The following is a 25,501-nucleotide window of genomic DNA, read 5'->3' on the forward strand; positions in this document are numbered from 1 at the left end:
CCATCCATCCATCCATCCATCCATCCATCCATCCATCCATCCATCCACCAATCCATTTATCCAACAATCCATCCATCCAGCCTGCCAGCCAGCCAGCCAGCCATTTATGCATCAATCCATCCATCCATCCATCCATCTGTCCATCCATCCATCCAGCCTGCCAGCCAGCCAGCCAGCCATCCAACCATCCATCCATTTATGCATCAATCCATCCATCCATCCATCCATCCATCTAACTATCCATCCATCCATCTATCCATTCATCCATCCATCCATCCACTCACACAGTGAGTATTTCTCTCTCCATCTGGGGGTTATTCTGGGCCAGGCGCTGGGGACACAGAGTGGACCAGACACAGGGACCTGCCACGTGCTGGGCCTGTGGACCATGGCAAAGATGGGTGAAGAAGGCCGTGTGGTCCCAGCTCCCAGCCTGACTGCTTCCTGGGCCACGTGCACACACGACCAAGGAGGCAGGAGTCAGGGAGGAGCTGGGTGAGGGCAGAGGTTAGCAGAGGGCGGGTTCCTGCATTTGGGTCCTGCACTCAATGTGAGGCATTACATGGCGGGCACGGGAAGAACTCAAGGAAGGATTTGTGCCCCAAATGTGAGGCGACCTAAATACCTTCTCAACGTGGATTCCCCAGGAATGGAAACCATTTCCGCGCCCTGCCTAACTCAGCCTCGGCTTAAGCACACTTGCTTAAGCTGGAAAAAAAGGACTATAAATTTTAAAAGATGCTTCACAGAGAAAACAGTGCACGGAGGACCTTCTCCCCAGGAGGGGAGACAGATGCTGCCTGTACCTTTCCCATTGCTCCCCAGCCGAGAACCAGTCCAAACAAAGGGGAGTGGCAGAGGGGGGCGGATGCACGCCCTGCCCGGGCAGCGGAGAGGGCCTGGGGCCACTGAGCACACTGTCCACGCTGCCCCTGCTCTGACTCCCGGTGACTGAGATCTCACAGGAGTTCAACTACAGCGGAAAGCCGGGCAGCGACGGGCAGGGCACGAGGCGTCCAAACCACATAGCCGCCGGCCTGGCTACACTGGCTGGGGAGCCAGCCGGGATGGGGGAAGGGGAGGGCGGAGAGGTGCCCCCCCCCAGCACCCGGGGCACGTGGGGTGGACGGGGTCCCAGGGAGGCCTGCTGCCTCTAAGTTGCAAGGGAGAAGCGGAGGAGGCGGCGATGGCAGCTTCGAAATCAGACAGGAAAGGCATGGAGGTGGGTTTCCCTCTAAGCCCATGCTGACGGGCGTGTGTGGAGATGCGTGGAGCCCTGCGTCCGTGCAGGCAGTGAGGCCGAGGGGGCCCCTTAGGTGCAGGGAAAGGCTCCGGGCAGGTGAGGGACGGGCCCGGTGGCGGCCACGACACAGCCCTGCCCAGCAGCTTCCTGCCCCTGCTACCTCTCCTGCCCTCAGATCCCCTGAGAACTGGGGAAGGAAGGGGACCTGGGATGCTCAGCAGAGTCCGGGGTCCCCTTCAGCCCCCGTGGTCCTCAGCAGGCCTGGCAAATCTCCCTGCTTCTAACCAGTGAGGACAGGGTCGGGGCTCACCCCAGGCCTGGGCAGAATCTCCCGGAGCCTGGCAACCCCTCCAGCCAACCAGGGTGGTCACAAGGCTGAGGCCCAGCCGTCCCGCTCTCACACACGTCCCCACCAGGCACACACACTTGGTCCCTGAGTGCAGGGGGGTCTCCGGTCTGAGTACTGTAGCTGCTCTCCCCCAGGGACAGTGTCGGGACTGACAGGTCCTAACAGCAGGCCTGGCAGCGTTGATCCACAGCCTTGGGGCCACACAGTTGCTGTCGAGGACCACTGAGGACAGCTGTGGCCAGGAGAGGCTTCTCTCTGTGACCTCCTGTCCCCTGGAGTGTTCAGACAGACCCTCCCGAGAGACAGACGGCAGGAGACCATCACTGCGGGGCTGCCCGAGGTCAGGCACCTAGAGAAATGCCCGGCAAGCCCAAGTTCCCTGGAGATGCTCCGGGGCCGCTCGGAGGCCGACATCTCCTCGTTAAGCTATCCTGGGATCGCAGAGGTTTCCCCGCGATCTTTCTCTCCCACCAACCCGGCACTGCAGATTGAGGATGGGTCGCCCTGTCCACGCAGAGCCCCGGGCTGGCTGGAAAAGTTACATTACAGCCCTTGCTTTCTCTCCATGCTTCTCCTCCAAAATGATTCATGGTTGAACTGCCTTCTCAGAGCTGGCCTCATGCCAGGGGCAGAGGGCCTCTCGGGGCCTCTCAGAGACAGAAAGCGTCCCTGGGATGCAGAGCCAGAGCCAGGACCCTGCAGCCCCTGGTGGTCCACCAACCACTCCACCAGGACAAGCCCGGTCAGAAGCTCCTCCCATGAAGCAGGACCTCCTTCCATCGCCGTGTAATCCACGTCAGCCTTGGACCCACGATGCCAGCTCCAAGTTGGCTCGGGGGACCCTCGGGCTGGGAGCTGTCTGTGCACACACGGTGTGTACGATGTGCGTGGTCCCGGCTGAGCGCGAGGCATGGCGGCATTGGGTCGGTCCTGGTCCGCTTTCACGTGGGGCTGACGGGGTGCGGAGGGACCCCCGGACTCTGAGAGGCCCCCTGGTTCCGGGCTTGTGCCGGTCAAGTGCCCGCGGGAGACCCTGAGCTTCCAGAGCTGCCCGGAGGTCCCAGTGTCAGGCGTCCACGCTCGTCACCTGAGCCTTCAGGAGACCCTGCGAGAGCACAGCGGTCCCACCAGGAGAGAACAGGAGCCAGGAGACGGGAACGAACTCCCTGAGCTCACACAGCAGGGAGAGCCCCGGGCGTGGCCTTGACAGTCACCCGAGCCAGGTCCTGCCCGATAACCCCGAGACGGCTGGCAGCACCCGGGGTGGCTTTCCTAGAGCCCCCATCGTGGTCCATGTTCTGTCACCCGAGGAAGGAAGCACGGAGGGCAGGGGGTCTTTAGCTGCCTGCCTTCTCTAAGCCGATGCATCCGCCCTCCCCGCAGGGCAGGCCCGTGAGCCACAAAGAAGCCCCCTGGGAGGCAATGAGAGGTCAACATGCAGCTGACGCCCAACCCCCCCCCCCAGGAGACCAGGCCCCCACGAGGAGGCTTGTGGCCCCGGACCCTCCAGGGCCCAGCACAGCCCAGACGTGAAGCCAGGCAACTCCTCCTGAATGTCCCCCCTCCGCACTGCCGGCCGCATGGTCACACTCTGTCCCCTTCCTAGAGCCCCGAGTGGGCAGGGAACCTGGCCCGGGCACTGGCTGACGGCTCGGGACCTCGTGTGTAAAATGACACTCGAATCAGTGCACTTACAGGTGCTCCGAGGGGTCCACAGCTGCGTGCTGGTCTTTTCCGTTTGGTATGCTGTGGTCAATAACGATTGTTTCGGTATTTGCTAAGCAAAATCCATTGGACCTCATGATTTCTGAAAGCGAAAGCAGTAAGGGAAATATTCAGAAGGGGATCCGATTATGAAGTTTTGCAGTCTGGGGCTCACACTGCTCTCCCCACATCCCCCTTCTCCTACTGTGCTCCCTCCTTCCCCACAGTTTAGAGAAAGCTCCGCCGTTCAGACTCAGGGGCCACACCTGCCGACCCTACACCAGTCCAGAGGGGCGTCTCTCCCCCGCAGAAAGGCGCTCTGGCAGTCCGAGCGCTCTCGCCATATGCCCGCCCTGTGGGTTTGAAGCTGGAGCAGAACGAGGCTGGGTTTCAGGCTAAGACGACCGCACACAACGTGGGCTCTGCCCAGGTCGCCTGACCTCTCTAAGCTCTCACCTGTCTCAGGTGAGGATAACACGGCCCAGGGTCGCCGTGAGGATCCAGCGCAATCCGTGTGTGTTTTCAACCAAACGGGTGACTCCACCTTTTACTTTATATAATCCTATATATAAACTGACTTCTCACCAACAAGCACAATTTGGGGTAATTTTAAAAGGGCAACAAAGAGATCGTCTTTGTGTGTCTACATTGGCTGTGTGGTTAGATTCCAAGTGCAAAGTCTGGTGCTCACTCAGCTCTAGAAGGGGAGCGGGGGACGGGGAAGCCCAAGCATCGGTGGTGGTGGGGTGTGTGTGTGTGTGTGTGCGTGTGTGTGTGTGTGTGTGTACGCGGAGGCGTGGGCAGCTGAAACAGCACCGGCCTGGGACCTGGGACTCCACGGCGCAGCCCAGCAGGGAACCCCGAGATACCGGACGCAGTGTCCTAACTGGAAATTTCAAAACTGTCCTGGATGCTCTCCAAGTACCCTTCCAACTCTAAGAGCCTATTAGCTCCCAGGCTCCATCACGTCATCTGGTCCATTTAAACATAAGTGCACTTGACTCCCTTCTCCGACCTGGGGAAGCTCTTACTGACATTTCCCGGGGACTGTGTGTCCTTCCCTTCCCTCAGTGGATCACAGACTCTCCAAGGATAGACCTGGAGGGTCACCAGGGCTCCAGCTCCTTGTGTGCATCTCCAACCAACCTCAGCCCCTGGTCATCGAGCTCCACGCTCAGGGCCTCGTTTGTCCCATCAAATCAGGGCCTTCACTAACCTCACCTTAAAAACGTGCTTCAAACAGACTCTGAACTCCTGCCGGGTCCTCAAATCCAATGATCATCGTCTTCCCACTCAGGGCCTCATGCACGGGAACAGCTCAAGATAGCCCTTCCTCCGGCCCTGGCACAGGCCGCAAGGATGTCCAGTGTTACCCCGTCTCGTCGGGTGGCTGATGCTGTTGTTGTTTGCGGGGTTGTTTTATTTCTTACGTCTCACCATAATTTAGATTATTTTATCCCCATGTACAGATTTGCTTTTTTTTAATAAGTGAAATTGTAACTTCCTATTTACTTTTCATCTTTCTGGGTATTTGATTCCCAGTTCCATGAATTTCTCTCCACATGAAGACACTTGGGGAAACTACACAAAAAAAAGAAGAAAAAAAAGTCGATTTCCTCCTTACCTCCGCCCCCCAGGATAAAATGACTATCCATCAATCGGATTTGCCAAGTAACTGCTAAAATTTCCAATTGACTTTCTGGAGAAGTGACAGCGCTCGTTTCACTGGCCTTTCGAGGTCGGTTGCACTCCACGGGGCATCAGCACATGGCTCTTTCCCGACCTCCTCTCCCTGGCTGAGCCCACCCAGAGCCCACCCGCCTCGGACAGCCTGTACGTCATGAGAAGGAGCTGAAAACCAGCGAAAAGTCAGTGCTTGGAACCTCTGGGGTCAACTACACCACCAGGTGCAAAAAGAGCACGAAGACGTTGACCAAAGCCTGAGTGGACAGACACTGCAGAGGACGACATCCCAACAGGAGAGATTAAGATCCCCCTGCTTCACAATTTAAAACGCACGACAGCACAGAACCACCTGCTTTACTGCTTTTATTAACTGACTCAAACCTGTCCCAGGAAGCACGTAAAACCTCAGGGACCTCAGGACAGCCAGCTGACAGCCCCCAGATCCTCTCTCCCACCGCCTCCCAAGGGAATTTGGAGGGGAAGACCCTACAAGTGAAAACAAACGTCAGCGCTGCAAAACATTTGTACATGTCGCCAGGAGTCACCTTGTATAGGAACTTCCTCATCTTTCTTAAATGTGAGATTTGGAGCTCTAGAAAGTGGAATCTAGAAAATGGAACCAGCCCCCGAAACAAACTTGTTACAAATCATTCCTTAATTGTCTGTGCAGAGAAGCCAATTGTCTGCAAGGCCAGCTGGGCCCTCCAGGAAACTCCACTTCTGCCACTTAAGCGTGGGAAGCAGCTTACTCCTTGCTTAGCTTTTTCGTCTGTAAAAGGGGAATAACCGTATCCAGCTATCCCAAGGGGCACGGGTGTGGATTAAATGAGATGGTTTTTACAAAGAATCTAACAAATGCTGGGGCTCATAAATGGTAGTTATTGCTATCGTTGTTCCAAGTGTCCTCATGTCTGTTGGGTCACCCAAATAAAAAGAACCAAAGGAAATGCTACGCTTACTGAAAAGCTTCAGCATCTGAAGCCTACCTTCAAATGTACTGAAAATGGGAATTTCTAAGAAGTCAGCTTAGTACCTTTAATCACATACAAGCCAGTTCTATGAAATAGCTCCTTTTCAAGCCAGTTTTTCGCATACAGAATTTTTTTCACATGAAGAAGAGTCCTGCTTCGCCATTTCTTACTTCTTAAAACTTTTGTGGAGCTCATTTTAGAATTATGGAAAAGTTGCAAAAACAGTATAGAGCTTTCACAGATTGCTCGGCAGCTCTTCCTTTGGTTAACATTTTACATAACCATGGTACGACGAGCAAATCCAGGAAATGAACATCGGCGTAATGCTCGATAAACTAAAACCTCCTGCACCTGAGTTTCACCCACGTCCCTCTGTTCTGGGCCCGGCCCGGATCCCTTGGGGCAGGAAGATGCGGTGGTTCAGCCTCCTGTGACCCCTGACGGCCTCGAGGGCCTGGGTCTTGCCTCATCTCTCCTGTGGCTGCAACACTTGGGACGCGGACTGGTGAGTCTTTCACTGACTGTGCCTCAACCTGCCTGGCGTTTCCGTGCTTGGACAGAGGTGGACGGTCCAGCAGGAACCCGCAGGGACGCTGCCTTCCCTTGGGCATCAGATCAGGAGTGCGATGCCCACAGGCCTCACTTATTCCTGGGATGTCGTCTGGATCTCTCGGGTCAGGAGGTTTTCTCCAAAATGAGGATACTCCCTCTCTCTTTGTAGTTGAGAACGATCCTGGTGGAGATGTAAGTGCAAATTCTGCTTCTCCTTCAACTTTCACCCACTAATCCCAGCATCTTCCAGGGATCATTCCTGCAGCAATGGCTAGTGTCTGGCTGGTGGTGATTTGCTTTTTTTACTTGCAGCCCTGTTTTCACATGCCCCATATGCCACCATAACTCACTTCATTAATTCATCTATTCTTTTTTTTCCTGCGGACAGTCTCAGCCCTGAAAGCATTCACACGCTCTCCGATCCCCTTTCCTATTCTACTTTCAACGTCTCTAGCAACGGAACAAAACCCAAAGCCATGTTGCTTCATTAACTGGAGACCAGGACTCTCCCCGTGTGGTGAAAATTAAGTTGAGACTGTACAGATGCCTGGTTACTAAAAAATGAAATTATATTTCCAGCCTTCCCAAACCTGAGTACTATGATTTTTGAGGCCGATATCAATTAATCCAAGCAGCCAGAGTGAGGCTGAGGTTTATGCTTTCTTTTAAGCTGCACCAACACAGCCATGGTGTAGAAAACTAAATTTAAGTTTTCCTAGACTCGGTAATAAACTTTTAGATTAACACGGGATGAAGAGTGTTTAAGGCTGCATTGGTCCAAAGCATCACCTAAGAGACCAGAGCACTTGCCAGAATCGTGGCCCCGGGGTGGGGTGGGGAGGCTGGTTCTCACACCATGGGCGCCTGGCGCCACCTAGTGGAGCTCCTGATCCCTAGCCGGTCAACCTAGAGGTCACTGCAGGAGGCCTGAGAGTGGGCCAACGTCAGGGCTGTCCGCCAGGGCACCACCTCCCAGGATGCCACATCAGAGGCTTGAGAAGATGCTGAGAAGTCTGGGGGAGGGGGTGACAGCGGGAACGGCCGTTTCCATGCACGAGTGGAGTTTAGCTGGACAGGAGTGGACGTGGACGGGCAGGGATTGTGGGGAGGGAGGAGACAGGGCCCAGCCAGCAGGAGGCCCAGGGCCTGGAGCAGAGGGGTCGACGGTGACATGGAAAGCCAGAGTGACCACAGCTTGACATGCCCAGGATGACAGGAAATCCATAAATGAATGAGCCAGGAAGTCAGGTCCGGGTGGCCGATGTCGGTACTGAGGACACACCCCGGGGAGAGGCTGGGCTGCTGGAGACTCGGCCCTCGGGGCGCCTGGCTCTCTGGGTCCTGAGGCCCAGCCCCCCGGGGAACTCCCGAGTCCACGCGCAGCGCAAATACGGGCCCAGACTGAGGAGCAGGGCTTTTGCCCACGCGGCTCCAGGCCCTCTGCGGCTGGCAGCGCTACTGTAAGGAACAGTTTTCATTAGAAGTTTTTCTGAATTTGCCACATCCTTGTCTCAGTGGCCAACGAAAGCACGTCTCACGTGCCGTGGGAACTCCCCCGCCCAGCCACGCGCTCAGGCAGAGGGAGGGCCAGCGAGGTTGGGGGCGAAGATCCCAGGGAGAACCCCTTTGACTGATGAAAGCGGACGAGGGGGAGGGACCCCCAGGCGTGGGAGACCCTCAGCTCTGGAAGGGGCGACCCCGCCAGCTTCCCGCACAGGGCTGCCTGCAGGCCGTGGTCTTGGCACGAGGCTTCGGGCTCTCGGCAGCTGACTCGCAATAGCTGTTTGCGAAGCCCACTGTCAGGCAGCCCCGTGTCACAAAGTGTTCCGTGCTGAGCCGCAATGGCTGCACTGACCCCCCCCCTGCGATGCCCCAGCGGGGAGCACGATGTCCCCAGGACCCGGGCTCCCAGTCTGCACGGGGAGACCAAGGCCCTGCCTTCCCAGACCTGCGTGCCAGGCCTCCTGAGCTCGTGGGCAGGAGGGACCCCAAACCTCTGTCCTCAGTCCTCGAAACAACACAGGAACGTAGTTAAAACCTCGACGTGGGACCCCAGTGCTACCCCTGTTCAATCCTGTTTCCTTCCTTTCAGCGCTTTGGGGTAAACTTGGGTCATGCGTTTATCCGAATCGGCAGTAAAGACAAGGCACTGAGACGGGGGCTGGGGACGCCAGGTTGTCGCCATCAGAAGCACCTGCATGCAGCGCCGGCCCGTCCCTCTTACGCCCTGGGGCCTTTGGGTCAACCTGCGCCTGCCACCAACCCCAGGCCCTGAAAGGATCCTGCGGCTCTCGGTTCTCCTGTTTGCTCAAAACAGAAAGAAATCAAGCAAAATGGAGATGCCAGGGCCGGGGCTCTTCCGTGCAAGACTGAAGGACAGAGGTGCCCACGCTCCAGGTGACAGCACACAGAGCCCGACACGCTCTGAAGCCTCTCTGAGGCTTGGACACTGGAGTCCCCGGACATCCGGTCAGGAGGGCTGACCACCATTTTCACTCTCCTGTAGAGAAGGTTCTGGACGCTAGGCGTTAGCTAAGAAGAGGCCCCCAGCCCCCTGCTCATCCTCCTAAGGACACACATGAAGCTCTCCTGGGAAGACGACAAAAGTGGCAGACACGCAAACCCAGGCTGAACCCTGTCCTGCGCACACATGGTCAGAGCGAAAAGTAACTTTTCCGTCCCGGGTTCCCAGAACCTGCCAGCCCTGCCCGCCGCGCCCCAGCACGCAATTAAGGAATCTCATCCTTGCCGTGGTACATCAGTCAGTAAGGACACTTTTATACCAGTGACGTCAGCCGTCACCCCAATGTGCCCCCTCCATCTTCCCATCACTGGGGCCCAGTTCCTTTTCAGGTGATGGCTCTGGGCTCAGGTCCCCTCACCTGCTGATTCTTCCCCATCACCTCCCTCTGAGCCCCCCTCCTCCGCTCCCTCCTCTTTCCTTCCTTCCACGCAGAACTCAAGTGCTGGACACAGGGACCGCCCCAACCCCGCCTCCCCTCATGTCAAGGTGACCTGTGGGATGTCACCGCTGCCCGAGCTGTATCCCCTCTGCGCCCGGCAAACGCCCACACAACCTCACTCAGGCCAGACAAGTTGCCTGGGGAAGCCCGGTACCTGAGACTTCCAGGACAGACCTCTTTTCCTACAAAATGCCCCTCACAGGCTTTGCCAACGGCACTGCAAAAACAGAGTCTAGTGTTGTAGCAACACGTGCGGCCCAGATCTGAGGAAGGTGCCACCGGGCTGGACCCAGGCTTCCCTCGCTCCCCTCTGACCCGCAGGACGGCTGACCATCCCCTCTTAGTGCTGCTGACATTTGTCAGAGGCTCAACCCAGTGTCCACGCTAAGGAGACCTACACCATGTGTCCCTTTCTGTCCCCCCGTCCTAAAGCCAAGAACCAAGTCAGTGTTGCGCTAGGTGAACTCCTATTTTTGCAGGCTGGACGATGCATTCCAGTAATTCACTTCAAAATGCCTCACTGAGGGCTTCCCTGGTGGCGCAGTGGTTGAGAGTCTGCCTGCCGATGCAGGGGACATGGGTTCGTGCCCCGGTCCGGGAAGATCCCACATGCCGCGGAGCGGCTGGGCCCGTGAGCCATGGCCGCTGAGCCTGCGCGTCCGGAGCCTGTGCTCCACAACGGGAGAGGCCACAACAGTGAGAGGCCTGTGTACCACAAAAAAAAAGCCTCACTGATGCTTTCATCATAGACTATTTAAGTACATTCCAATTTATACGCCAGATAACTCGCTTTGGAAGTAGGAAGAGTGTAAACTGCAGGTCAGTAGGTAGAAACACACAGTTTCATAAAAATCGGGAAACGGTCCCTCCCCTGCTGCTCCCACCCTTCTGTTGGGCTGTCTTTCTGGATCCCAAGTGGGGGAGGTGTGTCCAGCACGTGGACAGTGGGCTGGGAAGGTTTCTGGTGGCCCTGTGGCTCTCACCTGATATTTTCACCGGACTTTGAAAGCTGGGTTGAATTTTATGGACGTTGTCATTTTTTAACACCTGATCCAGGGGAGATCTTTCAAAGAAGGTGAGCACGACTTCTGACCTGGAATACTGGGAAGAAACATGTTCATTCCTATACCTTTTCCTCCCGCGAGGCAGCCCGTCTGACGCTGGTGGCCCCGCACGGCTCAGACTGCGGGACTGAGCGCGGACGGGACCGCTTCCCCACTCACCTGTCAGGCGCTCAGGTGGCTCGAGGCCCAGGGACAGACAGGATGGGGACAGTGGGAACAGTTCGTGCCTGGTCTGCGCCAGCGTTCACGCACGTCCATCTCCCCTCACTTTCCAGTAAACCGCGAGCCCGTCACTTCCGCTGCCTCCCCAGGGAGAAAGCACCAGAGCCCCCAGAGCCCAAGGAGCCTCCCTTCCCTGGGCTTACACCTAACCCCACCTGACACTTCCAGGAAGCGCGCCCCGGCCCCGCCCGTCCGCCCGCACCCACCTCGCGTGCCCACCTTGTGCACCCACCTTGCGCGCCCACCTTGCACGCCCACCTTGCGCGCCCACCTCGCACGCCCACCTTGCGCGCCCACCTCGCACGCCCACCTTGCGCGCCCACCTCGCACACCCACCTTGCGCGGCATGCTGATGACGGCCTTGAGCAGCTTCTCCACTTCGTTAAGCCTGGTCTCGATGTCGTGGGCATCCTTTATGGCGACCAGCCCTGGGATTGAGACAGAAATGCCTCCATCAGAAAAACACACCAAGAAGTGTGCTCCCGAATTAAATACAGAACAACAAGACGCCTCCCTGGCGTCACCCTCCACGAAAGACATCTGGGAAGTTTACTTGGCCTCACGTGGGTGCAGCCCTGCCCTGAAAGCCTGGCTCTCAACCTCGTTTTAAGTTTCAACAACCCAACGAGTGATTAACGTGTGTGCTGCAGTGGACGCTGTCCGTCTGAAAGCCACAGAGACACCATCAGAGGCCTCTCCGAGCGGGACTCTCCAGCCGCACCCTGGACAAGGCCAGAGCTCAGCCCCCGCCCGCGTGGTGGCCGTAGCTGGGGGAGGCTGAACCCACCGGCCCCCAATGACACAGCTGAGATGACCACAGGTCCCGTGGAAACGGAGCCTATGTTTAGACAAGTCATTTAGATACCGGCTTTGAAAGGGAAAAAATCACATCTTTACCCAGAGAAAACCAGCGTGGCCATGACTCACAGCACTTTCCAGGAATCGGCTTCTACCCTCGTTCCAGTTACCGGAAGACTCGACTGGCTACTAAAAAGTGCGGTACCCTGTCTCTAAAACACGAGAGCTAGTGGCACGGAGACTCGGGGTGCGGTTCTATCTTCCTTTGAGCAGTGCAGAGCACAGACCTTCCCAGCACAGCTCCTACACATCAGCTTCCCAGGGATGGAGCAGGTCAGATTCCCAAGGACATTTCACGTGACCCAGGATGTTGGTCCCGGTGAGCTACGACCAAACCACAGAGGCTGAAATCCCAGAACTATGTTCACTCACTGAATCCCAGTTTTCAGAAGTTCTGGTTTTGTTTTACAGGTGAAAGGGTTGTTCATTTTGCAGGCAGCTCGCCAAGTCCACGTAGTGTTAAATTAACCTCCTAAACTACGTGATTGAAATTAAGAGGCCCCAGAACGCGTGGTCCATGGAAACCAGGGGCGCCCCAGACACAGGGCGAGGGCGCTTCTGAAGGCCTGGGCTGAGCAGGGGGTCCCTCGCATTAGCTGAGGTCAGGAATGTCCAGTCAAGGCCAGGAATCGGTCCCTGGGCCTCCTGGAGCACAGGCCGGGTGCACCTTCACCTGGCCACCCGGGGGCCTGCTTCTCAGTGGGCTGTCTGGTCCTGCCCACCCCACCTCAAGCCACACGGGCCCAGGCAGCCAGCCAAAGACCCCAAGCCTCGGTCCACACAGCCCGCACTGGCAACCCCAGCCATCGCCGGAGAGAGGGGCCCGGGCCACCTCCTCCCCTCTCACCTAGGCTGCCTGGCCTACCCACCACCCTGCAGGCTGGGGGCAGCGAGAAGGGAGAAAGAAAACACCAGGGTGCCAGGGGCTCAGCCCTGAGTTTCTTGTTTAGAGTTACACACACGCACTAGCACACACGCAGACACACACACACAAGCACACACGCAGACACGCACACACACCCCTCTGTGACCTCTTGCTTGCTATGGACAAGTCTACAGAGGAAAAGAGGGACGCTGAAAAATCCTCTGAAAAGTTGTTTTTCGAGACAGGACAATTCTGTAAATCATCCCCAGAAAGAGCTTCTTTATTCTAAGACAAGCAAAACTACTGTCACGTTTCAACTTCTGTTACATCTAGCACACTGGTGTTAAATCACTTGAGTTCATGACACAGTAGTTGTGTTCTGTAAGGACAGTTTATAGGATCAGCCTCTCGTCTGGTCAACGCGTACGGCGTATTTATACCCACCTCCTAGGACGTAAAGCACGTGTAGCCCATGGTTGGGTTTACAACCACCCAGGGTACCATTCAGTCAAATAAACACACTGATCTATGCTGATCTTCTTTTAGGGCTGCCAGAATTAGCAAGCAAAAAGCAGGACACCTAGTTCAAGGTGCGTTTCAGATAAACACTGAATAATGCAACAGTATGGATAGACACACTAAAAAATTATTCAGTGTTTATCTGAAACTCAAACTTACTTGGTGTCCTGTACTTTACCTGGCAACACTATCTTCTTGGCGACCTGCTTTCCAGACGAAGCAGAGAAAGGCAAGAAGTACGTGGTCAGGCCTCTGGGAACACGTAAGGGTTTAGGCTCAGCGCACACACCCTGGGGGTCCGAGCCTCGCCAACCTCACCAGCTCCGCTGCTCTGTGACTACCACATCCTCATCCCAACCCCGAGGAACGGGTCCAAGGCACCAGAACGTGGCCCCCATGCCCGCACAGCACTGCCTCTGGGGGACCCATGCCCACTGGCCTTCCCCCACCTCCAGGCTCGAGTGAGAAAATCCCACCATCCCTTAAAGGCCACGTGGGTTGGGACACGCCTTCTGCTCTGTGAAGCCCCCCACCCACCAGGCGGGACTCGTCTGCTCTGAGCTCTGGGAGAGCTCCATCCACCCCACCCCTGCAGCACTCACCGCTCGGCAGCAGACCTGCTCCCTCCCCTGTGGCCTCCCCAAGCCCACCTGTGAAGCTGAGTGTAGGGGGTACCCAGGGTCCCCTCCTGTCGTCAGCCGTCAGCACAGGGCCTGACGCTGACACTGGCACCCGCAGGAGATTCACTGGTCGTTGGCCATTTGTTGATGGAATAAAGTTTCACAAGAGAACAGAGTCAAGGACAAGTTATCATCTGTGTGTGTCCACCAGCCTATGGGTGCCAACCGCATCTCTGGCTTCTCGGCGCCACTGACCCCAGCCGGATCCCGGCCAGCAGGCTCAGGGTCACAGGCCTCAGAGGAGAAGCTGCCCAAGACCGAGGTGGTAACAAACCCACTGAGTTGCCGCCACTCTGGTTTGGTTCTATCTGTGGAAGCTGCAAACTTATCGTTGCCTTTCACCTGCCTTTATGCTTCTGAGGAGAAGCCAAACGGTGCTCTCTGGAAATGAAAACGTGCTTCAAAACAAGAGGGGCTGAAAACATTTCCATGGCGAAAGAACACGCTGGAATCCCTCCTGCAAGAACAGAGTGACAGGGGATAGTTTTTTAAGCTTTGGCTTTTGGTTGGGGGCCCTTCTTCATAATTTATTTCCCCGTGGCATAGTGGCTTCTGGGTGACAACCAAGGCGATCGGGCTCAGCGTTCCCACGGTACGTCCTCCTTTCCCCAAGGAAACCCGTCCATGTGAATGACAAGGACGCTCACCTCTTCCCTGAGGAGGGAATCAAAGGTGGAGATTCGTGAAGCTGTGGATTCGGCTGGGCTGACTGGCATCCATCTAGGGGCGGCCCCCAAGGCTACCTGGCCCCCACAGAGCCCCTCCCTCACCCCACATCAGGGCAGGAAGGGGTCACCACTGGCTACGGGGCTTCCAATGGCTTGGCCCCTCTTCCAACGCCAGCACCCACGTTTCCCTCCTCTCCTGGGCCTGGAAATCACCCTCCTTCAGTTGTTTTAAAGGTGTTTCCCATTAAACAGGGAGGTGTACTAAATGCGGAAGGAAAACATTCAAACAAACAAACAAACCCAAAACTGTGCTTTGAGGCCACAGTGCAGAAATGAAATAAATCTTCCTTTAAAATTTCATGTCTCAAACCCACTGAGGTCCGCCCCCATCAGCTTTCTCAAGTTCACAACTGTTGGAAACCGAAACACCTGCTGGAAACACCCAAGATCAGCATCAATTCCCAAAATGACACAGCACCAGGCGCGGAGTGTGAGCAGAGCCCACATCTGGGGCCTGTCATTGCCCAGGACGGACGGCGTATGGAGACGCTCAACTACGTACAGGCAGTCGGGGGGCTTTCTGTCCTACCTGCTGTATTCTTCCTTTGTGACCCAAGAGCTTTGGCTTTTGATGACCGGCAGAGCTTTTCCAAATGTCACTTGTTTACAGTAACTATTTGAAACTTCATTTTCAAAAATGTGCTTACGTCCAATAATTTAGGATTATCTAGAACTTGTAGCTTTTGTATTCCAAATATGGTTGATTGAACGAAAACTGTGGGGATCTTGTTTGACTCAGTTTTACTATCTGAGATCGTGATTCTAAAGAATGCAAGCGGATAAAATGGTTGTAAATTTGCAGTTGGACAGAAAAACTCAGGACCCCCCCCCCTTGGTTATGAGGCTGCCGTTCCAGGGCCGGCCAGCAGGAGGCGCCATCAGTCCATGGAAGGCGCGGGACGCAGTCCAGCGAGGACAGCGGGAAGGGATGCGGTCCACCCGCCACACCCAAGTTCTAAGGAAACTGACTCAGAAGACTTCACAGCCCCAGGAAATTTTCTAATTTCTGATAAAGCATCATCACTAACATAATCTCAATTTTTAAAAATTTCACTCTGCACAATTTGTGATGTGAGAAATTTATCCAGATATAGCCCCAAACTTTGAAACTGTAAGATTGATAACACGACTACGTACATTTCAGTATGTCAATTTCACATCCCTTTGGGGGTTGAAATTCAGCCTTGAGCAGCCAGAGTACCCCTTCTGTCTAAACTAGCTTACCCTTGAAAATCGAGAACTCCAAACGAGCTTCTGTCAGTTCCTGGGTTAGGTCTTTATACAAACACAAACACCTGACTCATTCTCGGAACCCAAACTGAACCCAAACTGTATCAGCACAAAGATCAGGCTGAGGGAGCAGACACAGGCCAGTGTCCTAACCTCAGGCACCTGGTCCCACGTCCTACTTCTGTGGGTGGAGGCTTCGGACTGAACATCTCTGGTGACTGTCCCAGCCTCCAGGGACAGACTCAGGGCTGAATCTGCCTGAGCGCCTTCTGCCGCTGTAATTCTGGGAGTGAAGACGCATGCTTCTCGGGTCAATTGGGAAGGAGTGTCCGTTACCCAGAGGATGCCAGTCCCTTAAGAGGAGACTCCCATGGCAGACCCCGGGGAAATCTTCTGTGATGTGGGCTTTCCAACTGAGCCAAAGAAGGCATAGTTCAAAAGTCCATCCACGCAGAGCCCAGAGAAGCAGGCGGCTCGGGCGAGGTGCGGAGGGCACTGTCACGAGATATATATTCTTTAAAGGCTGAGGATCGTACAAATTTTGGAAATAAAATATTTTAAAATTTCCAGGAAAATTCTCAATGATTACTTCGTAAATACTTGTCCTCTAAATAGGTAGTCAACATAAAACCAGCAGGGACTCACTCAGCGATGAGCTTGAGCTCAACCAAAGTGGTTATTCTCTGCTAAACTCAAGCATCCCCATGCAGCCCTCGCTCCCTGGGAACCCGTGGCGACTCTGACCTCACAGGCTCCATCCATGGGGGTCCCACCCTTTGCCCCCATGCCCACCCTGCTGCACACAAGGCTCGGTCCCCCTCCCCCATCACCCTCCCCTGGCCCAGAGATGCCCAAGGCAACACTGATGGACAGGAACATCTCCTCCCCGTCTTTGCAAGGACGAGAAGCAGGGCAGGGAAAGGAGGCGGAGGAGAGAGACGAGCAGAGACAAGACAAGAGGTCCGGAGGCCCCGGGAAGGGGCTGCGGGAAGACTTCTGTCCTCCGCTTCTTCCCAGGCCTGTGAGATGCCCGCCTCTCACCACATCCCTCCGCCAGCCCCTCCTTCTCCGGCCGCCTCGCTCTTCTCCCACCACAGGCAGAATTCCTTACTAAGCTTCAGGCTCAACACGGCTAAGGAGTCACTCATTCCGCCCTAGTCTGTCTTAAAACTTGGAAGGAATTTAGGGAATAAACACCAGCCGTCCCAGGCTCTCAAAACAGGAAGCACTTGATCCCGAAGCGGGCACCAGGGCGACAAGACCTGCCCCTACATGCTGGCCAGGATGACGGACACGAGGCCAAGACTGACCGCAGGGAGGTGTCACCAGGAAAACCCAGCAGGGAACCTGCAGCGCAGGGGTGAGGGCGAGAGCGGGCCAGAAGGGCTGAGACAAGCCTTACACACCCCTGGGGGCCAAGGGGGGCCCGGCTCTCCACCCAGGCTCTGCCCCCATGGCAGCTCTATTTCTCACAGAAAATACACACCGAGAGCATCTGCCCCGGAAAACTGCCCCCGAGCCTGACCCACGCCAAGCACCAAATCCCAATTTCTGGACCAGCAAAGCCCCAGGCCTGGTCGGTAGGGGTCCCACTGAGGTATCGGGGTGACCCACTCCCCGGTTTCTCAGGCGCCATCGCCGTCCCCACCTCCCTAGGACGGGAGGCTGGAGGCCACACCTGGGGGCTGGCGCCACACCCCCACCGGGAGGGCTCTGGGTGAGGGGACGCTGCCTACCCAGAGCAAAGGGCAGAAGCTCCGCCTCACATGGTGCCTTCCCGTCCAGCATGGCTCTGTCGTGGCTTCAGCGCTCACAGCGGCGGCCATGCAGATGCCACCCCTGCCAGCTTATGAACCCTGCAGCGGTGGCTTGAGCTGAACCACCTGCCTCAAGTCACGAGGGAGGGAGCCAGAAACAGCCCGACACCGCATCCTCACCCGCCTGGTCCCAAAGCTGCTGCTGGTGCTTTCGGCCGCTCAGCCCAACCTCCTCCCGCCGTGACCTCGTGTCCCCAGGCGGGTCCGCCAGTCTCGCAGGGCCTGGATTTTCCCCTGCGGGAAGCAGGGGGTTCTGGTGACGAGTAGGCACCGTGGTAAGAGCCTTAATCCCACGTCCGCTCCTTCCCTCCCCCCACCCTCGGTCCAAATGCCGCTCGTCGTGTTTCCTACTGACTGTAAGTCACACGCCAGCAGAGGACGACGGAGGTGCCTGTTCTTAAACGTGCGGCACGCCCTGCAGTGTGAGTCGGCAGCGGAGCAGGGCGGTCGTGTTCACCTGCAGGAGCCACGTCGGGGCGGGGGGAGCGGGGCCCTGCGGGGCCTGCCTGGAGGACAACGTCGCGGCGCGCGGTCTGTGCTTCTATGTGACACAGGACACGTCTTGTCTGTGCTGCCACGGTTCCAGGGGGCCCAGGCCCGACCAGAAAAGAAGGGCGTCCAGCCCTCCGCCTCAGCCCCCTCCCTGCCCCGTCACGGGGAGGATTTGGATCCAGGGCCTGGCGGGGGCGGGGTGAGGGGGGAAGCTTCTCCGGCCCGTTCAGGGACATGGGGACCATCTTTTCAGTGGTGACGAGCGAAAGGGCTGGTGGATGCCTACTGTCACCCGAGGAAGTGAAAGTGAACAAAAGCACCAATGAAAACGATTTCAGTGGGACAACATCAACCCCTGGTAATGCCGCGCCCTCGCTCACTGTCCCCTATGTACTCTGATGACGGCCGCTGCCCCTGCAGGACGCCCCGCACCAAGGGGCCGGGGCCTGGGGCGCCCGCGGGGCTCATCGCTCCTGGCCAGCCTCTCCGCGGCCCCGCCCTGCAGCTCCGCACCGAGCCTCACGGAGCGGCCACACCACCCCGGCCCTGCTTCGTACCTCAGGGGCTTCGCTGCTACCTTCCGCTGCACGCCCATCTCCCCTAGTTCTGACTGCTCCCAACCAGAAACACCTCCTGCCGTTTGGAAAAGTGTTTATAAAAACACACAGTGGAGGCACACCAGGCCCAGCCTGGTTAAAAAAGAGAAAAGGACAGTGGTGTCCCTGGGGGCCAGCCTGAGGGCACCCAGATGCTACCAGCCGGTCCCGGTGCTGAGATGCAGAACCAAGTTTCCCCTTGGAAATCTGGTGGGAAGTAAGCGAGGCCTAGAAGCTCCAGAGCGAACAAGCTCTGTGAGTTTCTGGCCGCTCCTTCTCTGACTGGGAGTTAGCCCGAGCCACCTGGGCCCACGGCACGGCCGGAGCTCTGACGGATGAGACCATGGGACCGCAGGGCACACCGTCCCTCACGGAGGAAGGAGAGTCCGGACAGGGAACTCGGAACAAAGCCTGAGCGACAGCAGGGTGTGGGTCTGGGAAAGAAACATAAAACCTTAGGAAGAGAGGAGACAGCCGGCTCCCGGGAGGGATGGTGCCGGCACCAGACCCGGGGGACGGCAGAGCCCGGCAGCCCTATATATGGAAGAGATTCGAAAATAGGTCTGTGAATCAGAAAGAACACCCAAAATGCCCCAGAGAAGTGAAAACTGCCCCTCTCCCCATTAGAAAGGGCAGGACCCCCTCCAGGGAAGCCATGCATGGGGGCGGGGCGGGGCTGTGAAGGGGGAGGACAGGACCCCAGCCACTGCAGGGCCCGTCAGGCCGGACAGAGGTGGCCTCTGTCCCCCTGATCTGCTGCCCTGACCTGTGGACGGCCTCTGCTCTTTTTTAGCCACTTTCACTAAGAAAGGAAACTCGGGGCTCTGCAGTTCACCCCCAGACCAGACGGCGATCTACCCCCACTTGTTTCGGGGAAGCGCAGAGCTTCTCCCCATCCACGTGAGAGCAGAGCCTAGGAGCAGAGCGCTGTCCCCTAGAGCCGTGGGGAGGCGGGGTGTCCTGGCTGGCGGACCTGCGCCCAGGCCTCTCTGGTCGGTGCCAGACGCCTTCGCTTCTGCCCCTCCATCTCACATCTAACAGAAGGTCTATGAAGACGCAGGCAGATCCATGTCCCCGGTGACAGGGGTGAACAGACGTTACCCCAGCACCACGCACAGGATCTCAAGGAGGGGCCTTATTTGGAGAAAACACTAAATACCGTGTTCAAAGCTGGGCCCTCCATCAGCTCCCCCTGTGGGCTTCCTGCATCACCCAAGGCTCCCCACACCCACATCTGGTCTCTCCATAGACCCTGCACTCCCTCCCAGACGCGTCCGTGTTTGACCACTTCTCACACCTTCCCTGTCTCCCCGGCTCGCCCTGGTCCTTCTCCAGCCATGCTCAGCACAGCAGCCAGAGTGCCCGTCACATCAGGTCGCTCCCGTTCCGAGCTCTCCATCTCCGACAAGAGCCCCACGCTGAGCGTGATCTGCCCACTCCCTACCTCGATCTCCCATTGCTTCCACCCCCTTCTCTCCCCTCCAACCACAGCGGCCCCCTCAGGACTCAGGGCCGCCGGGCACACGCCGGCCTCAAGGCCTTTGCACTTGCTCTGGCCACTGGCTGGAAGCTCTTCCCCAGGCACCTACATCGCTTCCTCCCCACTTCCTCCCGGTCTCTCCTCTCAGGTCACTTCCTCTGAGCCCTTCTGGACCAGCCCATCTGAAAGTGAACCCCTCCCTACCCCTGCAAGTCATAGCTCCTCTCCTTCCTCCCTTTTCTTTTCTTCTGAAGGTGCAGAACCATCTAACATTTTTTTAAAACTTATCTTCTTTATTATTGGATTTCCCCCACCCCGAATATAGAGTCATGAGGGCAGGGTTTGTCTGTTTTGTTCACTGCTGCATCCCGAGCACCTAGAAGATGATGGTGCAGGGGAGGCATCTGGTAGATACTTGCTGAGTGAATATAAAAACCAATGTGTTGATTTGACAGTAATCAGGAATCAAAGGTCACCTGCCTACTTTGGAAATAGGATCTGTTTCTACAGTGATGACTTCATAAGGCCTGAAACAGGTGTTATTTTTTAAAAAGGATCAAAATAATCCAAGAGCCCCAAACAGTCATTGGGGACATTCTGCATGCTTGTCTTTTAAAGTGTGAACCTTCCCGGACGAGAGATGTAACAGGCAAGAGACCTTGCCACATCTGGTCAGGAGCCCTGAACCATGTTAAGTATTACGTAAAGGGTATTTAAGTCAAAGACTCGGCCCTACCTGTGTCAGAGTGTGGAAAGAGCAGAAGGGGACACCTTGGTCACCCAGAGATGCTATGCACAGAAAGCAGCTACCTCCCTCCCCTAGGCAGGGGCACAAGAAAGGAAGGACGGGTATATCAGATCCAGACGCAGAAGAGCATAAGGTGAGAAGCCAAGAGGCCAAGGAAGAGGATAGAAGAAGCAAGACTAGTCCTGAGAGCAGCCTCGCCCAAACAGAAGACCAGGGAGGTGGGCGAGTGAGCCCCGTGCCGCCACTCCACGCAGGGGTTTAAATATCTCTGCGCACGTGTCACCAGGAAACATACACGTTCCACAGACAGACAGCCAAGGCTAGCACCAGTGCGTGTGCAGAATCAAGGAAAAGTACTCTGCACAGAAACACTCTCCCACGGCAATACTCCAGGGACCACGACAGAGGGCTCCGCATCCCCTTCACTGCACGCAGAATCAAAGATGCAAGTCGGACCCAAGGCGCTCCCACCCTCTGGAGGTGTTCAGTCCTGCATTTACAAGAGCTACCAGCCTGCTGCCAGCACGAGTTCTCAAACCTACACTTGCAAAGCTTTTTAAAGAGATGAGCGGGCCAATGTAACCCAGCCCAGAAACATGCAATAAATTTAAACTGAGGGAATCTGATGGGGAATTGCACTGAGAAAACCTGGCATCTCTAAAACAGCACACACATCTGGATGCCTTTTGTGTGTACGGTTTGTATGTCCAGACGATCTGTTTATGCAAATAGTAAATCCACCTGGAAATAAGGTGAACGCTTCTTTTGCATTATGGCGATGTATTTTACTTAGCAAACAACTTCCCTGGACTTTCCTTCCTTCTAAGGAAGGAAAAGGCCTTCCCTTGGGTGTACAACAAACTCAGGTAGTGCTGGGGGAGGGGCCAGCTTGCCTCCAGGCAGAGAACCTGGAACCAGACAGAGGGTTCAGGTCGCCTGTCCTGCGGCCCCGGGCCTCCACCTCCTCTCCTCCAGGGGTGCTGAGCTGGCCTTGCAGGAGGCCCTCTGGTCAGGACTCCAGCCGAGAAGACATTCCCACAGTCCATCGTGGGCTGTTCGAAAGGCCTTCACACACAACTGGTCCTCACCTGACTGCCGCCCCGCATGTCCCCCACTAAACCTAATACCCATTTCTTGCTGATTTTTCTCCCTTTAGACACTTGAAAGCAGCTATCATACCCCTTCTGCGCCTTGTTTTCGCCCTGGTGGTCACCCTCTTCCTGTCTCCTTGCGGATGGTGCGCTGACACCTCGCAAACCCAGAACCAACCAGGCACGACCTGCGCGGAGGGACAGAGCCCAGGGCGTGCGTGTGCACAGCGCACCCTAATCCTTGTGCTCCGGGTAAGGTGGTTTCCTCACCAGATCCCAAGGCGACTGAAGCTCCGCCCTCCTCCCCACCTTCTATGACCCTCACCAGAAGCCGCTGGGGGTGACAACAAAAGCCACCTTTGTGGAGGGCTTACTACTGCTGGACACTGAGGGTGCACTCCAGCCCGCACAAGAAAAGTGAGTGTCAGGTCCTATGTTACAGGGGCGGAGCCAAGCGGGGAGCCTGGAGTCACAGCTGAGTGGGGTCCTCTGACAGAGTGAGACCTGGAGGGCAGGTGGAGGGCAGAAGGGAGGGCAGGGGGAGGGTATGGGGGAGGGTATGGGGGGGAGGCAGGGGAGGGCGGGGGAGGGTATGGGGGAAGGCAGGGGAGGGTGGGGGGAGGGTATGGGGGTAGGGCAGGGGAGGGCAGGGGGAGGGTATGGGGAGGGCGGGGGGAGGGCAGGGGAGGGCAGGCCCTCCACCAGCTCTCAGGGACTCCTGTTTGTTTATGGCCTGCCTTGTTCCAGAAAGGATGTAAGTCACTGAATAAACAGCTGTTCCTTCATCTAAGCTTTCCGGATTTGGGCATCCATTTGATAAATAACAACACACACACACAAACAGTAGATCAAGGTAAACTAATGCCATGCTTGAAATAATACTGAACTCCCTCCAGAGCAGCATGAAAGCGAGACTCAGGGGAGCAGGGCCTGCAAACGTGCTGGCTTTGGGAGCCTTTCCAAGTGACGCGTCTGCCCGAGAATGTGTCATGAGAGTGAGCTAATTACCCATATAATTCACACACTGGGGTGGGAGCTGTCCCGGGGAGGGGGGCGTGGGGCGGAGTGGAGATTATCCCAAGACCTCAGGCAGATGGGCAGCTTCAGTAAATGCCCCCTAAAGTGCCCCAGGGATCTGCTTAGAGGAAGGCGCTGGCAAGTGTCACCAGATTCTCAGCGCTGCAGGTGGTCACGCGTGTGTGTGGGAGGGGGCAGGGGGGACCCCAGTCCTCCTGCCTCAGCTTCAGCCTCTCGCTTCTTCTCCGCGGCCTCCAAAGGCCAGCCCCGTGGGCCGAGGAGAGGAAACGGGAAGCCACCCAGTCCCTGCGAGCCAGGAAAGTCACAAGGCGCGGGAGGAGGCCTCTGGGCTCATCAAACTCGAATGCGGACCCACCCTGGTGGCGACGGAGGCCGCGTGGCACCGCGCACTCGGGCTGTCGGTCACCGGGGACAAGAGGCGCGGCCCTGCCGGGGGAGGCCTCGGAGGGGGCTGCCAGACACGACGCGACCCCAGCTGGACGCTGTCCTTAACTCCTCCCAAACGTCCCCCACCCCCCCACCCCCGCCTCTCCGGCCGCGGCCGCGGCGGGAGTCGCAGGGGCCGCCCGACACTGGCGCGGGCCGGTGGCTCGCCTTGGGGACGGTCAGGACTCCCGTCTGGCCGGCCTCGGGCCCCGTGCGCCGACTCCTGCGCACCAGCCACTGCACTTCACCGCCCGGGGGCGGGCGGAGGTCTGAGGGTCCCTGTCCCGTGCCGGGGCCCGGGATGTCGCGATCCCCGCTTAATAACCGCCCCTGCGCCCCTCCCTGCACTTCAAAGGAGCCCCCCCGACCCCCTGCCCCAGGCCGGGCCCGCGCCCACCTTCGCGCAGCGGCGCGAGCGCCAGCTCGGGCCGGTCCTCGGGGAAGGCGTCGCGGAGGCGCTGCCACAGGCGGCCCAGGTCGGCCAGGCTGCGGTGCAGGTAGAGCACGCTGCGGTCCGACCACTCGGTGCGGATCTCGAAGAACTCCTCCTCGTCGCCGCGCCGGCTGACGATGAGCCGGCGGATGCCGTTCACCCAGCAGCCGCGCACGAACATGTTCACGAGCGACGTGCCCTCAAACACCGCCGAGGCCATGCCGCGGGCCGAGCATGCCCCGGCCGGCAGGGGGCGCGCCCGCCCGGGCCTGGGTCCGCGGGGAGTCCGTCCGGAGCCGGGATCGGTCTGGAGCCGGGGTGTCTGTCCGGGGCCGGGGTCCGTCCGAGGTCTGTCCGGAGTCGGACAGATCCAGGATCTGTCCGGAGCCGGCGCTGGTCGGGAGTCTGTCCGGAGTCGGGGTCTGTCTGGGGTCGGCCCGGCCTCCGCGAGCTCTCCGGGATGGCGCGGCGACGAGCCGCGGGTCCGGCCGAGCGGCGGCTTATAAGGCGCTTCCCTTCGCGGGCGGCGCGGCCGCCGACGTCGAGGCCGCGGTCGCGTCCGCCTTCCCCGCCTCCGGGTGAGAGGACGCGCCAAGCGGAGGAGGGGGGGCCTGGCCTCAGCGCCCCGCGCCGCCTCCCGAGCCCGCGCTGCTGGGGCCGCGGGGACCCCCGGCTGCCTGGAGGGGCGGAAACCCGGGCGCCGGCCCCGCCTCTGTGCCCCCGCCCCGCCCCCTCCCTCCCCTCCGGGCCCCGAGCCGCCGGCCGGGATCGGACGAGACTGGGCAGGGAGGGCGGGCTGGCCTGCGCTCGGCGGGCTCCCGGGGAGACTTCTCTCTTTCCGTTTCTCGATCCTCGGAGACTGTCGGGTCGGGGGGCTGCGCGCCCCACCCGACCCGCGGGGGTGGAAGCTGCACGTGTGCCGGGAGGGGGGCGAGGGCGGGGCGCACCCGCTCCGGGGACCCGGCGCCGGTGCTGTCGGCCAGGTTCTCGTCCGCGCGCCGCCCGCCCATCTACCCTGGGCCGGGCCGGAGGCCGAAGCCGCCCGCCCCGCGTCCCCCGCGCATTCCAGCCGCGCCACCGCCCGGCCACGGCGCGGACGCGGCTGGGGACAGATGGGGACACGGTGGGACAGACGACGCGGCAGGCCCGGGCCAGCCAGCCACAGGGTCCCCCCAAAGGGAGAGTGGACCCCCTGCTAAGAAGTGGGACGGGCCGGCGGTGGGAAAGGGTCCCCTCGGAAAGAGCGTCCCCGCGTGAGCTGGGGCCCTTGGTGAGCCGGAGAGATTTCGAAGTGGACCCGGGGAAGCTGCCCCCGTGGAGAACCGGGATTCACGGCCGCCTGCCCCTCAGGCTGCTCCTAATTGGGAGGTAATTTCGAGCGATAGTTAAGGAATCCCGTTAGTTCAAGTATTGGAAGTTGGTTCTAGAGGGTCTCGGGTGACCTCACATCGCCCCAGGCTGGGGAGGCAGAGCCAGGGCGAGGCCCCTAAGCGCTCTGCGCTCCTGGAAAGTATCGAAAGCCCAGCTAGGGCGCAGAAACGATGGGGACCGAGGGCAGGTTGTCGGTCACGTGACTCGGTCCAGCCTGAGGGCAGGTTGTCGGTCACGTGACTCGATCCAGACCGAGAGGTGTGTCTCACTGCTACACACACGCGCACACGCACACGCACATACATCACCGCCTCCAGGTTTTACTCAGACTGCTCCAGTGACTTGCCCATATCAGACCTTCAAAGTTCATCCAAG

The 25,501-nt window shown here is 58.1% G+C and overlaps 1 protein-coding gene across 3 annotated transcripts in view; it reads right to left on the bottom strand.

Annotated features, from left to right (window-relative positions):
* The window catches only part of PXDC1 (PX domain containing 1), a 25,723-nt gene extending 1,342 nt beyond the window's left edge, over positions 1-24,381 (bottom strand). Inside the window, exons 1-4 of one of the 3 annotated variants that reach the window (XR_003796729.1) lie at positions 23,720-24,381; positions 11,091-11,182; positions 4,518-10,569; positions 3,288-3,399 (exon numbers count right to left, since the gene is read on the bottom strand). Coding sequence is in view for 1 of the 3 variants with exons in the window: in XM_029243115.1 (XP_029098948.1) it covers positions 3,288-3,399; positions 10,452-10,569; positions 11,091-11,182; positions 23,720-23,975 (578 nt within the window). In the remaining 2 variants the exon portion in view is untranslated. Of the gene's footprint in view, positions 1-3,287; positions 3,400-4,512; positions 10,570-11,090; positions 11,183-23,719 lie in introns of all 3 variants that reach the window. The other 2 variants (XR_003796730.1, XM_029243115.1) reach the window with 2 other exon arrangements.
* Positions 24,382-25,501: the final 1,120 nt, after the last annotated feature.

Source organism: Monodon monoceros, unplaced genomic scaffold, assembly GCF_005190385.1.
Source record: "Monodon monoceros isolate NGI ecotype Baffin Bay Population unplaced genomic scaffold, NGI_Narwhal_1 Super_Scaffold_3, whole genome shotgun sequence".
Lineage (NCBI taxonomy): Eukaryota > Metazoa > Chordata > Mammalia > Artiodactyla > Monodontidae > Monodon > Monodon monoceros.